The 17,333-nt window shown below is 36.3% G+C and overlaps 1 protein-coding gene across 1 annotated transcript in view; it reads left to right on the top strand.

Moving 5' to 3' along the window:
• LOC128654585 (myosin-4-like) overlaps positions 1 to 17,333 on the top strand; it is a 192,927-nt gene that overhangs the window by 42,406 nt on the left and 133,188 nt on the right. Inside the window, exons 10-14 of the mRNA XM_053708583.1 lie at positions 3,171 to 3,309; positions 4,175 to 4,293; positions 4,372 to 4,521; positions 9,834 to 10,004; positions 15,300 to 15,606. Coding sequence (XP_053564558.1) covers positions 3,171 to 3,309; positions 4,175 to 4,293; positions 4,372 to 4,521; positions 9,834 to 10,004; positions 15,300 to 15,606 — 886 coding nt within the window. The remainder of the gene's footprint in view (positions 1 to 3,170; positions 3,310 to 4,174; positions 4,294 to 4,371; positions 4,522 to 9,833; positions 10,005 to 15,299; positions 15,607 to 17,333) is intronic.

The raw sequence follows: 17,333 nt of genomic DNA on the forward strand, positions 1-17,333 counted from the left end.
ATAAAGTTATTAACCCCTATTCCCCCATACCCCAACATTGCCCACACTATAATAAAGATATTAACTCCTATTCCACCGCTCCCCAAGATTGCCGCCACTAAATAAAGTTATTAACCCCTAAACCTCTGGCCTCCCACATAACTACCACTAAATAAACCTATTAACCCATAAACCGCCAGCCCCCCACATCACCAAAAACTAAATTAAACTATTTACCCCTTAAACTAACAACCTCCTAACTTTAATTTAAAATTACAATATCCCTATCTTAAAATAAATAAAAACTTACCTGGGAAATTAAAGAAACCTAAGTTTAAACTATAAATTAAACTAACATTACTATTATACTAAAATTAAAATAACTATCAATTAAATAAACTAAATTACACATTAAAATACCTATTAAATCTACAATTACCAAAAATAAAAAATACTAAATTACAAAAAATAAAAAAATACTAATGTACAAAAAAATAACAAACAAAATTATCCCAAATAAAAACAATTACACCTAATCTGATAGCCCTATAAAAATAAAAAGCCCCCCAAAATAAAAAAAAAACATGCCTACAATTAACTACCAATAGTCCTTAAAAGGGCCTTTTATAGGGCATTGCCCTAAAGAACTTAGCTCTTTTCCCTGTAAAAAAATACTAAGACTCCCCCAACAGTAAAATCCACCACCCAACCAACCCCCCAAAATAAAAAACCTAACTCTAAAAAAACCCTTAGCTACCCATTGCCCTGAAAAGGGCATTCAGCTCTTTTTCATTGCCCTTAAAAGGGCATTCAGCTCTTTTAAGAAAGCCCAAAACCCTAATCTAAAAAAAAAAAACACCCAAAAAGTTTAAAAAAAACCTAACACTAACCCCCGACGATCCACTTACAGTTTTTGATGACTGGACATCCAGGCGGCGAGAAGTCTTCATCCAACCAGGTCGCCCCTGTATACTGAATCTTCAATGCAAGGGACCCTTTTCAAAATGGCGTCCTTTGCATTCCTATTGGCTGATTTGATTTTGGAAATTCAAATCAGTCAATAGGATGAGAGCTACTGAAATCTTATTGGCTGTTCAAATCAGCCAATAGGATGAGAGTTACTGACATTCTATTGGCTATTCAAATCAGCCAATAGAATTGAATTTCAGTAGCTCTCATCCTATTGGCTGATTTGAATTTCCAAAATCAAGTCAGCCAATAGGAATGCAAGGGATGCGATTTTGAAAAGGCTCCCTTGCATTGAAGATTCAGTATACGGCGGCGACTGGTGCCTGGATAGATAAAGACTTCGCCGTCTGGATGTCTGGACTGTTTTTTTAAACTTTTTTGGGGTGTTTTTTTTTTTTAGATTAGGATTTTGGGCTTTCTTAAAATATCTAAATGCCCTTTTAAGGGCAATGAAAAAAAAAAGAATGCCCTTTTAAGGGCAATGTCCATACAAATGCCCTTTTCAGGGCAATGGGTTGCTTAGGTTTTTTTTAGAGTTAGGTTTTTTATTTTGGGGGGTTGGTTGGGTGGTGGGTTTACTGTTGGGGGTGCTTTGTATTATTTTTCAGGGAAAAGAGCTGATTTCTTTAGGGCAATGCCCTAAAAAAGGCCCTTTTAAGGGCTATTAGAAGTTTATTGTAGGCTAGGGTTTTTTTAATTGGGGGGGGGGGGCTTTTTTATTTTGATAGGGCTATTAGATTAGATGTAATTGTTTTTATGTTGGATCATTTCGTTTGTTATTTTTCGTAATTTAGTATTGTTTTGTTTTTTGTAACTTAGTATTTTTTATATTTTGTAACTGTTAGTTTTTTTTTTTTAATGAGTAATTTAATTTATTTAATTGATAGTTATTTTAATTTTAGTATAATAGTAATGTTAGTTTAATTTATAGTTTAAACTTAGTTTTTTTTTAATTCCCCAGGTACGTTTTTATTTATTTTAAGATAGGGATCTTGTAATTTTAAATTAAAGTTAGGAGGTTGTTAGGTTTAGGGGTTACTAGTTTAATTTAGTTTTTTGCAATGTGGGGGGCTGTCAGTTTAGGGGTTAATAGGTTTATTTAGTGGCAGTGATGTGGGTGTCCAGAGGTTTAGGGGTTAATAACTTTAGTATAGTGGTGGCGAGCGGCAGATTAGGGGTTAATAGATTTATTTTGGTGGCAGTGATGTCGGGGCGGCAGATTAGGAGTGTTTAGACGTGGGGTTTATGTTAGGGTGTTTAAACGTAACTTTTTTTTCCCCATAGACATCAAAGGGGTTGCGTTACGGAGCTTTTCATTCCGCGATCGCAGGTGTTAGGTTTTTTTCTAACACTTTCTCCCCATTGATGTCTATGGGAAAAGTGTGCTTAAACACGTCAAAGCAGCGCTTGTATTTTGTGCGGTATGGAGCTCATCTCCACCATATCGCATGCACAAGGCGGCTTTTCAAAAACTCGTAATGGCAGCACTATGAAGGTTGAAATAACACAACTTTTGTTGCGTTCGTTTCACAACCCTCTATAGAGGAAAACTTGTAATCTAGGTGTATATAAATACATTAATGACCTTGGTTAAAATGGTTAAAATGATAAAAGTAGAAGATTCAAACATAAGGAGAAAAGAAGAGAGCTATTAAGAAGCACACCCACTACACAGGGTGTGGAATGGAATAAGGGTAAATCTGGTTCCATCTGAAATGTGCACAAAACCTAAAGGGCAATAAAACTGGTGCTCTGTTTAGACCTGGAGGCCCATTTATCAAGCTCCGTATAGAGCTTGTGGGCCCGGGTTTTCTAAAGACCACTTCTCCATAACCCTGTCCGCCTGCTCTGAGCAGGAGGACAGGAATCGCCACAATTCAACCTGATCGAGTACGATCGGGTTGATTGACACCTTCCTGCTGGCGGCCCATTGGCCGCGAGTCTGCAGGGGGCGGTGTTGCAACAGGAGCTCTTGTGAGCTGCTGGTGCAATGCTGAATACGAAGAGCGTATTGCTCTCCGCATTCAGCGAGGTCTTGCGGACCTGATCCGCATTGTCGGATCAGGTCCGCAAGACCTTTGATACATAGGCCCCCTGGTCTGTAATTTGCAGGCAGATGAAGGTGAAGCAAGAATTTCTCCTTCTTTGTGTCCATTTCAGCCTATTGCTTACTCTTCCCACATAGCTATCATTGACCGTTGTAACCTTGTGCTCTTTTTTAGGAGGCAATAGACATCCTTGGTTTTAATCCAGAGGAGAAGATGGGTATCTACAAACTGACAGGAGCTGTGATGCACTACGGCAATATGAAGTTTAAACAGAAGGCGCGGGAGGAGCAGGCAGAGGCAGATGGCACAGAAGGTATCATGTCTGATTAAGGACAATATCCTAATGTAATGCACAGTGTCTGCATTTATGATACCTAATCTAAGGCAGAGAACTTAATATATATGAAAATATAATTAAAGCTTATAGGTTATTCCCATGCTAATAAATGTGAGCAAAACAGATAATATTTCCATCTTTTTAAATGGATACAAAAGGGGAAAAGTGAATTGTGTATGGATGCATTTCAATTTCAAATAAAAGCATTTCTGCATTAAATTTCCATAAACAAAAATGCTTCTAGTGAAAGTTATAACTTTTTTAGTGAAATACTCACATATGCTACGTGCTACTAGAGGATCAGGATTCAAAACAATAGGGCCGATTTATCAAGCTACATATGGAGATTGATGCTCCTGTTTCCGTGCAAGCCTTCAGTCTAAAGACCACTGCTCCATAACTTGTCCGCCTACTCTGAGGCCGCGGACAGAAATCAACCCGATCGAATACGATCAGGTTGATTGACACCCCCTGCTAGCGGCATTTCACCAGCAGTTCACAAGAACTGCTGGTGCAATGATAAATGTCGAAAGCTTATGCTTTCAGCATTTATCGATGTGCAGCAGACATGATACGCTACATCGTATCATGTCCGCTTGCACTATGATAAATCTACCCCAATGCCTGCTCATACAAGCCACTGCTGACTCACAGCATATGTGCGTATGCTGCTGCACTCATGCACATTTTACAGACCTTTTTATCCATTTAAGCAAAGGCTGCACATCTATAGTTGACATGTTAATAATAAGTGAACACTTGAATTTTCCACAACACAGCTAGTTAAAACACATTTTTTTGTTCTAAAATAACTTCCATTATGTTATTTTCTTTTAAACAGATGCAGATAAAGTGTCTTATCTTATGGGACTCAACTCATCAGAATTGGTTAAATCACTTTGCAATCCCAGGGTCAAAGTTGGAAATGAATATGTCACAAAAAGTCAGAATGTTCAGCAGGTAAGGCAGACTCTTGCTTCATCTTTCCATTGCTTTATATCACCTTATAGTAATGATCTAATAATATTTATATTTCAGGTGTACAATTCCATTGGTGCCCTGGCAAGGTCGGTTTACGAGAAACTGTTTTTATGGATGGTAACGCGAATCAATCAACAGCTGGACACAAAGCAATCAAGACAATATTTTATTGGTGTCTTGGATATTGCAGGTTTTGAAATCTTTGATGTAAGTTATTTTCACTAAAAAATTAAAGGTTGATTTGTATGATTATATAACGCTGGAATGCAAGTGAGGCAAAAAATAAATAAAATAAATCTAACTCTCAAGTTAAAGGAACAATCTATTGCAAAAAAGACATGAGTCTGAGTTGCAGTTCCCAAATAGGATATGGATGGTGATTGGCTGTTTGTGAAACTTCCTCACTTGACTGGCTCAATATTTGTTGTCAACCATGGAGCTTGCAGCTTCAAAGCAGAGTTTTGTCTTGTGTTTAACCTCTTTCTGGGGTTAAACACATAGAGGCCTATTTATCAAAGCGTCAACTTAGTTGCATTCGCCGGCACCAATATGCTCGCCTAACATTGCGGCCGCATATCTAAATACGCTCTCCATATGTAGCAAAAAAGCCGGCAAAAAACTGCACACCAAGTACAGTGCAATGAGCAGCGGACTGTTGTTAACTAGCAGACATCGATCTTGCTGCTATTCAGCTTTTTACCAACTTTATTTATACCCTGTCACTAAATACCGCCACTATACTAAAATGTTTAACCCCTATCCCGCCGCTCCCGGAGCCCACCGCCACTAAATAAAATATATTAACCCCTATCCCGCCGCTCCCGGAGCCCACCGCAACTAAGTAAAATATATTAACCCCTATATCCCCGCTCCCGGAGCCCACCGCAACTAAATAAAATATATTAATCTCTATCCCGCTGCTCCCGGACCCCGCCGCAGCTGTAATAAAATGATTAACCCCTAAACCCCTGGCCTCCCACATCACTACCATTAACTAAACCTATTAATCCCTAAACCACCAGCCCCCCACATTGCCATAAACTAAATTAACCTATTAACCCTGTAAACCTAACAACCCACTAACTTTACATTAAAATTACCTCATCCCTATCTTATAATAAATTAAAACTTACATTTAGAATTACATTAAACTATATTAAACTATTAATTAACCTACCCTAACTATTATACTACAATTACATTAAACTATTTTAAACTATTAATTAACCTACCCTAACTATTATGCTAAAATTACATTAAACTAACAATTAAATTAACTATATTACATATTTAAAAACCTAACCCTACACAAATTATTTAAATCTACAATTAAAAATTACTAAATTACAAGAAAATAATAAAATAAACAGTTTTTGAAGACCGGACATCCATCCTCATCCAGCCAGGAGAAGTCTTCATCCAAGTGGCAAGAAGTCCTCAACAAAGCCGGGAGAAGTCTTCATCCAAGCGGCAAGAAGTCATCCTCCAGGCGGGCAGAAGTCTTCATCCAGACGGCATCTTCTATCTTCATCCTTCCGACGCGGAGCGGCTCCATCTTCAAGACATCCGGCGCGGAGCATCCTCTTCATACGGTCCCAGCTGTACACTGAAGGTTCCCTTTAAGGGACGTCATCCAAGATGGCGTCCTTGCATTCCGATTGGCTGATAGAATTCTATCAGCTAATCGGAATTAAAGGGTAAAAAATCCTATTGGCTGATGCAATCAGCCAGTAGGATTGAGCTTCAATCCTATATGCTGTTCCAATCAGCCAATGGGATTGAGCTTGCATTCTATTGGCTGTTCCAATCAGCCAATAGAATGCAAGCTCAATCCCATTGGCTGATTAGGTTTTTAAATATCTAATATAGTTAATTTAATTGTTAGTTTAATGTAATTGTATTATAATAGTTAGGGTAGGTTAATTAATAGTTTAATATAGTTTATTTTAATTCTACAGGTAAGTTTTAATTTATTATAAGATAGGGATGTTGTAATTTTAATGTAAAGTTAGTGGGTTGTTAGGTTTAGGGGTTAATAGGTTAATTTAGTTTATGGCTATGTGTCGGGCTGGCGGTTTAGGGGTTAATAGGTTTAGTTAATGGTAGTGATGTGGGAGGCCAGGGGTTTATGGGTTAATCATTTTATTACAGTTGCGGTGGGCCCGGGAGCGGTGGGATAGGGGTTAATATATTTTATTTAGGTGGCGGCGATGTCAGGGCGGCAGATTAGGGGTGTTTAGACTCGGGGTATATGTTAGGGTGTTAGGTGTAAACTTTACTGGTTTTCTACCATAGAAATCAATGGGATATCTGGCAGCATTGAACATAAGCTTTCGCTACTTTCAGACTCCCATTGATTCCTATGGAATTTGTATTCGGAACATCTGTAATGACGTAAGCATCGATCTGTGTCAAATTGAGACCGGCAGATCGTATGTTACATCACAAAATTTAACTTTTGCCGGTCTGTAGGCTTTGATAACTAGGTTGAATCAGGCTCGCCACAATTACGCTGCAGACTTCCGGCATATTTGCGGTTGATGGCTTGATAACTAGGCCCCATAGACACATATTACAAGTGAAGACCAAATTGATATTTCAAATCCATTTGAAAACATAATTACCAGAGAAGATTTAGGGGCCGATTTTTCATGCTGCGAATACAGCTGTTTCTGCGCAAGCCTTCAGCCTCTGAGGTGGCAGACAGCAATCATCCTAATTGGATACAATTGTGCAGGGGGCGGCATTGCACAAACTTTTTTATCAGAAATGCTTGTGCAAACTTAAATGCCAACAGCGTATGCTACAGTGAATCATGTCCGCCCAACAGTTAATAAATCTACCCCTTAGTACGGCCAACATCCCTTTAGAGCACCCTATACTGCCAATGGATATCGTAACCGTACTAAATATTGCTGATATTACAAGTTGAAAGTTATTGGTTGTGCTTGAGCGCAGGCCAAAACAGTGCTAGAAGATTAAGTGCGACCTGAGAACTGAAGTCAAGTGTTAGGGTTATATATATATTTTATACATGTGTATTTATGTGTTTATATGTGTAAATATGTATGTGCACCCACACTCACACACACATATATAAAAAATAAAAATACTTCATAATTCCTATGTTATTCACTTAGAAGAAAATCTTCTTTATTTTAAAATCCATATATCTATAAATACAAAATGTATTTATATATATATATATATATATATATATATATATATATATATATATATATATATAAAAGAGTCCCAGAGCTCCGCACTCACTGTAACAAGTAGAGATCAAATGCCCGGGGTGCATCTAAAGAAAACATGTAGATGAAAGAAGGAGACGCACTCGTCGGGTCTTAACAAATTCAGTGTTTTTAATACACCATAACAAGTGACGTTTCGGGGTAGTTAGCCCCGTCCTCAGACCATGGTCTTAGGACGGGGCTAACTACCCCGAAACGTCACTTGTTATGGTGTATTAAAAACACTGAATTTGTTAAGACCCGACGAGTGCGTCTCCTTCTTTCATCTATATATATATATATATATATATATATATATATATATATATATATATATACTGTATATATAAATATATAAATAAAAATAAATAAAATATATATATATATATATATATATTCAGATATATACATATATATTTTACAAAAGTGTATATATAGAAATATACATTTTAAAATAAAAAGAACCTTTTCTTCTAAGTGAAGAACATAGGAATTTAAAGTATTCTTAAAGCATGTATCCTAGCTTACCATCGGGTTAGTGAATGAGCGAAAAAAAAGAGACTTTTTTGTGCACCCTATAGAAGTCTATGGGGAAAGTTAACTCTCACCATCCCTAAATCTTTATCGCTCCGCTTGTAATCACCTAACCCATAGTTATCTAGGGAAATTAAATAAAAAATGTAATGCACTAAAAAATAGATTAAATTTGTTGTTTTTATTCAATAAAGTTTTCTATGCCGAGAAATAATTACTATTTGTTTTGCTCTTTAGGGCACGGTACCCTCCACCAATAAACTGTAGGAGTTACCCATCAGACAGACAGCGCAGTGCTATTTTTCTGTATTTTACTTCTTTTCTTGGCTTCAGGTTTTGGAAAAAAATATTTAAATTATTTATAAAAACTATATAACTGTTTTATATTATTAATAATATTGTCCCAAAAAGATTACGTTAAAGCTGTTTATTTTGATTTTAAAACTAAAAGAATAAGCAAACCTTCTATCTAACTATTGGTGGGCAAAGACACACCCCTCAAGCAAAAAAGTCTTATTTTCAATACAGCTATTTTACAATAAAAATAATAAAAAATACATTTTAAAATTTATTTTAGATATAGCAAAGAAATAAAACTGTCTGTCCCTTTAAAGGGGCATAACAATCACATTTTTTCTTTCATGATTCAGACAGAGCATACAATTTTATACAATGTCCCCTGTTACTTTTATCAAATTGTCTTCATTATTTTGGTATCCATTGTTGAAAAGCAGGAAATTAAACTCAGGAGCGTGCACATGTCATCAGCACTGTATGGCAGCAGTTTTCCAAGAATGTTATACATTAGCAAAAGCACTCTTTCCTGTCATGTATTGCTCCAGAATATGTGCACACTAACTACATAGGTATCTCTTCAACAAAAAATAACATGAGAATGAAGCAGATTTGATAATAGAAGTAAATTGCAATATTTTTATAATTGTATGCTCTGTCTGAATCATGAAAGAAAAATTGTAGGTTTCATGTCCATTAAAGCCAGGTATTGTAGCATGCTGACAAATGTTTTGACAGTAAAATAAACTATGACATTGCCAGTAGGGATGGGCGAATGTGTTTATATTCGAATTCGAATGTTAGAACAAATGTTATTGTAGAAATTCGATTTACATAATAGAATGTTGATAAGAACGAATATTCTTAAAAATTCGATTTTCGAATGTTATTTACAGTTTTTCGAATGTCACATTCAAATTCAAATGTCACATTCGAATTCAAATATCACATTCGAATTCGAATATTACATTTATAAAACACAATTGTAGACTAGAAACACTATTTCGAATTTGAATGTCACATTCGAATCGACTATCACATTTGAATTTGAATATTACATTTAAAACACAGTATTAGACTAGAAATACTATTTCAAATTTGAATGTCACATTCGAATTCGAATATTACATTTCGAAATTGAATGAATACATAGCTAAACATTCTATTATTCGAAAGAATATTTTTGAATTTTATTGAAAAATTCAAAAACGAAAATTCGAAAATAGAATGTTAGAATGTTATATAAACATTCGAAATTCGATTCAAATGAACGAATGTATGAAAATTCGTTTAAATTTCAAATTTTTAGAAACATTCGCCCATCCCTAATTGCCATCAGAAGTTGAAATTGAGAGAGTTCTGTTTTTGCACGTTAATTAAACTTGCTGTCAATAATATAAATAAATCTATAACGTTATATATTTCCCCCTTTTTTACGGTTTGAACCATCAGATGAACACATTTGAACAGCTTTGTATCAACTTCACTAACGAGAAACTGCAACAGTTTTTCAACCATCACATGTTTGTCCTGGAGCAGGAGGAATACACTAAAGAAGGTATTGAATGGGAATTCATAGACTTTGGGATGGATTTGGCCGCTTGTATTCAGCTCATCGAAAAGGTGAGAACTTTTTTTGTAACAACTCTTGTTGTATTCATATTGTGTATGGACCCAAACCTAGATAAGAAATCGTTAAAAGGATATTCCAGACAAAATTGGAATCCACATGGATATATTTTACTTTTTAATAGAAGCATTTTTGTAATATACCTGTATTAGCAAAAATGCTTCTAATAAAAGCTATAGCTGTTTCAAAAGTGTATGCACCGTGCACCAGCATTTTAAACACAGCACTTAGAGAACCTAAGGTGCTTGTACCATTTGGTAATGACTCACATACAGCTAGATTACAAGTTATGCGCGTTATATCGAAATTAATGAACGCAACAAAAGTTGCGCTATTTAACCCTCTATAGCGCGGCCATTACAAGTTTTCAAACAGCCGGCTTGTGCGTGCGATATGGTTGCGTTGAGCTCCATACCGCACACAATCCAATCGCTGTTTTGACGTGCTCGTGCACACTTTCCCCATAGACATCAATGGGGAGAGCGGGTCAGAAAAAAGCCTAACACCTGCGATTGCGGAATGAAAAGCTCTGTATCGCAGCTCTATTGATGTCTATGTGGGAAAAAAAATAATGTTTAAAACTATCACCCTAACATAAACTGCACATTTAAACACCCCTAATCTGCTGCCTTCGAAATAGCCGGCACTTACATAATGTTATTATCCCCTAATCTGCTGCTCCCGATATCGCCGCCACCTAAATAAAGCTATTAACCCCTAATCTGCTGCTCCAAATATCGCCGCCGCTAAATAAAGTTATTAACCCCTAAACCTCTGGCCTCCCACATCACTACCACTAAATAAACCTATTAACCCCTAAACCGCCAGCCCCCCACATCGCAACAACCTAAATTAAACTATATTAACCCCTAAACCTAACCCTAACCTTAACGTAACCCTAACCCTAAACCTAACCCTAACCCCTAACACCCCCTAACTTTAACATAATTAAAATGGAGCTAAGTTAAAGTTACAATTATTAACTAAATTATTCCTATTTAAAACTAAATAAATATTTACCTGTGAAATAAAACCTAATCTAGCTACAATATAACTAATAGTTATATTGTAGCTATCTTAAGTTTTATTTTTATTTCACAGGTAAGTTTGTATTTATTTTAACTAGGTAGACTAGTTAGTAAATAGTTATTAACTATTTACTACTAACTACATAGTTAAAATAAATACAAACTTACCTGCAAAATAAAACTTAAGCTTCCTTACACTAAACTAACAATACAAAAAATTAAAAACACTAAAATTACAAAAAATAATTTAAAACCTACCATTACAAAAAATAACAAACAAAATTATCTAAAACAATAAAAATGATAATACCCTTTAAAAAAAAAAAAAAACACCCCAAAATAAAAAACCTAATCTAGAATAAACTACCAAGGCCCTTAAAAGGGCCTTTTGTAGGGCATTGAACCAAAGTTAACAGCTCTTTTGCTACAAAATACAACAAACACCCCATAACAGTATACAACCCCCACCCCCAAACCCACAAAATAAAAATAAAGTAAAACCTAATCTACCCATTGCCCTGAAAAGGGCATTTGTATGTGCATTGCCCTTAAAATTGCATTTAGCTCTTTTTCCTGCCCTTAAAAGGGCATTCAGCTCTTTTATGATATGCCCAAGCTCTAATCAAAAAATAAAAACCCACCCCAAAACGAAAAAAAAAAATACATTACACAAAATAACAAAGAAATTATCAAAAATAATAAAAAATATTCCTATTCTAATACCCATTTAAAAAAAAAAAAACACCCCAAAATAAAAAAACCTAACAGAGAGAATAAACTACCAATAGCCCTTAAAAGGGCCTTTTGTAGGTCATTGCCCTAAGTTAAACAGTTCTTTTACCTGAAAAAAAATACAAAGACCCACTAACATTACAAACCCCCACCCCCCAAACCCACAAAATAAAAAAAAACATTTTAAAAAACCTAAGCTACCCATTGCCCTGAGAAGGGTATTTGTATGGGCATTGCCCTTAAAATGGCATTTAGCTCTTTTGCATTGCCCTAAAAAACGATCTTCATCCAGGCGGCGAAGTCCTTATCCAGGCGGCGAGAAGTCTTCATCTAGGCGGCCTCTTCTATCTTCATCCAGGCGGCGAAGTCCTCATCTAGGCGGCGAGAAGTCTTCATCCAGGCGGCATCTTCTATCTTCATCCCGCCGCGGAGCGGGTCTATCCTGAAGACATCCGGCGCGGAGCATCCTCTTCATATGGTCGCCCCGTAAACTGAATCTTCAATGCAAGGTATGCGATTCAAAATGGCGTCCCTTGTATTCCTATTGGCTGATTTGATTTTGGAAATTCAAATCAGCCAATCGGATGAGAGCTACTGAAATCCTGTTGGCTGTTCAAAACAGCCAATAGGATGAGAGCTTCTGAAATTCTATTGGCTGTTTAAATCAGCCAATAGAATTTTAGTAGCTCTCATCCTATTGGATGATTTAAAATAGGAATGCAAGGGATGCAATTTTGAATTGCATACCTTGCATTGAAGATTCAGTATACGGCGGCGACCATATGAAGAGGATGCTCCGTGCCGTCGGGATGAAGATAGAAGATGCCGTCTGGATGAAGATAGAAGAGGCCACCTGGATGAAGACTTCTCGCCACCTAGATGAGGACTTCGCCGCCTGGATGAAGATCGTTCAAGCGGGGCTTCAAAAACTGTAAGTGGATCTTCGGGGGTTAGTGATAGGGTTTTTGGGTGGGTTTTTTTTTGTTTAGGGTTTGGGCTATTCGTAAATGAGCTAAATAGCTAAATGCCCTTTTAAGGGCAATGCCCATACAAATGCCTTTTTTAGGGCAATGGGTAGCTTAGGTTTTTTTTAGAGTTAGGTTTTTTATTTTGGGGGGTTAGTTGGGTGGTGGTGGGTTTTACTGTTGGGGGGGTTGTATTTTTTTTACAGGTAAAAGAGCTGTTTAACTTAGGGCAATGCCCTAATTTATTGTAGGCTAGGGTTTTTTTTATTTTGGGTGGGCTTTTTTATTTTTATAGGGCTATTAGATTAGGTGTAATTTTTTTTATTTTTAATAATTTTGTTTGTTATTTTTTGTAATTTAGTATTTGTTATTTTTTGCAATTAGATAGTTTATAATTTTTAGAGTAGTGTTAGGAATTTTTTAATGTGTAATATAGTTTATTTAATTGGTAGTTAGTTTGATAATAGTTAAATAGTTATATTAGTTTAATTGTTAGTTTAAACTTAGTTTTTTTTAATTTGACAGGTAAGTTTTAATTTAATTTAAAATAGGGAAATTGTAATTTTAATATAAAGTTAGGGGGGCATTAGGTTTAGGGGTTACTAGTTTAAATTAGTTTATTGCGATGTGGGGGGCTTTCGGTTTAGGGGTTAATAGGTTTATTATAGTGGCGGCGGAATTAGGGTTTAATAACTTTAGTATAGTGGGGGCGATGTGGACGGATGGCAGATTAGGGGTTAATAATATTTCAATAGTGTTTGTAATGCGGGAGGGCGGCGGTTTAGGGGTTAATAACTTTAGTATAGTAGCGGCGATGTCAGGGAGCGGCGGAATAGGGGTTAACAATTTTTAATAGTGGCGGTGATGTCGGGAGCAGCAGATTAGGGGTTAATAACTTTAATATAGTGTTTGCAATGTGGAAGGGCCTCGGTTTAGGGGTTAATAGGTAGTTTATGGGTGTTTAAGTGCACTTTGTGACACTTTAGTTATAAGTTTTATGTAACAGTTTTGTAGCGTAAAACTCATAACTACTGCTTTTAGATGGCAAAACGGATCTTGTCGGTACAGGCTGCAACCCAAGCTTTTTAGCCTCACGGCAAAACTCGTAATGGCTGCGCTATAGAAGTCCCATGAAAAAATTTTTTTTTACGTGTGCGGGACTGACATTGCGTTACAGGCTAAAAGGCTTGCGGTAAAGCTATACCGACAAGACTTGTAATGGCTGCGGTGCTGTTTTAAACACGGACGCAAAATTTGTAATCTAGGTGTTTGTTAATTGCTGACATGATACAACTGGTGCTCTGAGAAGCTGCAGAATTTAAAATACTGGTGCACTGAGGATATCTAGCTATGCTTCACATGCACGTGCAGAGAAAAATGTTAACACTAAAACAGTGATAACTTTTACTACAAGCATTTCTGCCAATTCATGTATATTGCAACTATGTCTCTATTCAAAGATGTAATTCATCTATGTGTACAGGTGGCCCTCGTTTTACAACGGTTCAATTTACACCGTTTCAGAATAACAACATTTTTTTCCAGTCATGTGACTGCTATTGAAAAGCATTGAGAAGCAGTGCATTTATTAAAATAGACAGTAGATTGAACTATCCGCTTGTGTTGTAGCAAAGCCAAGCAAGCTGAAATTAATCAGTTTAACCAGACCTGAGCTATTAAGCAGATTTCAAAGGAACAAGATCTTCCTGTCTATAAATCAGTCCAGATTGGAATGCATAGAAAGAACGGTTTGCAGAAAAATGCAAGTGAAGTCTGTGTTGTGTGATTATTTTATTAGGTTTATAATGCTGTTTAGCAAATGTTTTTGTTCATTTAACTTAGTTTAATTATGTATTCTGTGTTGTGTGATTATTTTATTAGGTTTATAATGCTGTTTAGCATTTAAAGTCTTCATTTCAAAGCTTTAAAAATAATGTATTAGGTGTTACTTATGACAATTTTGAGAGGGGCCTGGAACCTATCTCCCTCACTTCCCATCAACTTACATTATAAACTGGGTTTCAATTAACAACGGTTTCGATTTACAACCATTCCTTCTGGAACCTAACCCTGGCGTAAACTGAGGGCTACCTGTATTTAAATTTTGACCTGAATGCCCCTTTAACATACACTGTACTCAAACAATTCTGTCATCCAAATCAGAATATTCTATAATCTTAAAGGGACACTGAACGTAACTTTTTTCTTTCATGATTCAGATACAGCAGGCAATTTTAAGCAACTTTCTAATTTACTCCTATTTTCAATTGTTCTTTATTATCTTGGTATCTTTATTTAAAAAGAGCAGAAATCTAAGCTTATGAACCGGCCTATTTTTGGTTCAGCCCCCTGGGTGGCTACATTTAGTTACCAATTAGCAAGCACTACTCAGGTGCTAAACCACAGATGGGCTGGCTCCTAAGCTTACATTCTGTGCACAATTTGATAAAGAAAGTAATTGAAAAAATCTCTTAAAAATGCACGCTGTATCTGAATCATGAAAGTTTAATTTTGATTTTAGTGACTGCTTAAGGTTTCTAACACATTTTTCCTTTTTTGACAGCCAATGGGAATCTTTTCTATTCTTGAAGAAGAATGCATGTTTCCAAAGGCATCTGATACCACGTTTAAGAACAAGCTTTATGACCAGCATCTTGGCAAGTCACCTAATTTCCAGAAGCCCAAACCGGGCAAAGGAAAAGCAGAGGCCCACTTCTCTCTGGTGCATTATGCCGGCACTGTAGATTACAATATTACTGGGTGGCTGGAGAAAAATAAAGACCCACTGAATGAGACAGTGGTTACTCTGTACCAGAAGTCATCAGTAAAACTTCTAGCCTCTCTCTTTTCCACGTTTTCAACTGAAACAGGTAAATTTTTATTAATTGTTAGTTCAGTGAGGCACAACGCACAGGATGAGCAATATCAGTAGGCTGAATATAGGCTTATAGAAAAAAAATCACAAACTATAACTAAAACCCAGACAATTTTTAGCTCTTTTAAAGGGACAGTACAGACAAAATAAAGTTTCCATGATTTAGATAAACCATGGGATTTTAAACAGATTCCCAATTTAGTATGATCAAATTTGATTAATTCTCTTGGTATTCTTTGTTGAAGAGTAAACCTAGGTAGGCTCAGGGGCAGCAATGCATTACTGGGAGCTAGCTTAACACATCAAATAGCCAATGACAAGGAGCATATGTGTGGAGCCACCAATCACCATCAATTTCCCAGTCGTGAATTGCTGCTTCTGAGCCTACCTCTTTAACAACAAAAGGAAAAACTATTTTTCCTAAACCTGATAAATGCTTATTGGGATACAATAAAATATGAGGACTGGAATTCAGGTCATTATCTTGGGTAATAATTAATTATCCCATATCACAGAATAAAAAGAGAAACAGTTAAAGCAGAGGAACCCTTAAGATTTAAAGACTGGTCTTTTACTATTATAAAATGTATTATATATATATATATATATATATATATATATATATATACGCAAATATAAACACACATATGCTTATGTGTATACATGCACATTTATAAGCACACATACACACACAAACACACACACAAACATTCATGCGTACACGTGCATATATATGTACACAAACATGCAAGTTCATAGGCACACACATACAAAAGCTTGTGCACTTATGCAATTTTGTATGCACTCACACATGAAAGTTCATAGGCACACACATACAAAACGCTTGTGCACTTATGCACATTCTTATGCAATCACACATGCAAGTTCATTGGCACACACATACAAAAGCTTGTGCACGCATGTACAAATATTTGCATTCTTATGCACACACATATGCACATTCTGATCCACTCACACATGCAAGTTCATAGGCACACACATACAAAAGCTTGTGCACATAAGCACATTCTTATGCACTCACACATGTAAGTTCATAGGCACATCCATACAAAGCTTGTGCACACATGCACATTCTTATGCACTCACACATGTAAGTTCATAGGCACATCGATTCAAAGCTTGTGCATACATGCACATTCTTATGCACTCACACATGCAAGTTCATAGGGGCACTCATACAAAAGCGTTTGTTCACATGTTCATTCTAATGCACTCACACAAGCAAGTTTAAAGGTGCACAAATACAAATGCTTATGTGTACACATGAATATTCATATGCAAACATATTGACACACTCATGTTTATATGCCCTCCCCACAAACTCATCATACTCATTATTACAAAGCCCTACAATTGCCCCTATTTATGAAGTTATGTGCAGATAAGGTTCTCATTGAGAAAACCTGTCTGCACACATTAGGGTTCTCCGAATCAGCATCTGCTGCTGGAGTTTAAGATTGCACCTTCTGCCTGATGTTTGTAACCTCTGAGCTGTCTAAAGTGTGCAGCCTATAAGGTTGCAGACATCTTAAGAAGCAGTGATTGTATAACCTCTGCTTCTTGACTTTCAGTTCAAGTTCAAATGAGTGAGCCTGCACCAAAATGGTCCGAAGCCACTTAAGCAGCTTCATAAATGGGGGCCAGTGCATAAACTTAAAATCCAAATTTCCCTATGTTTTTAAAAGCCTATTCTAAAGCAGC

Source organism: Bombina bombina, chromosome 1, assembly GCF_027579735.1.
Source record: "Bombina bombina isolate aBomBom1 chromosome 1, aBomBom1.pri, whole genome shotgun sequence".
NCBI lineage: Eukaryota > Metazoa > Chordata > Amphibia > Anura > Bombinatoridae > Bombina > Bombina bombina.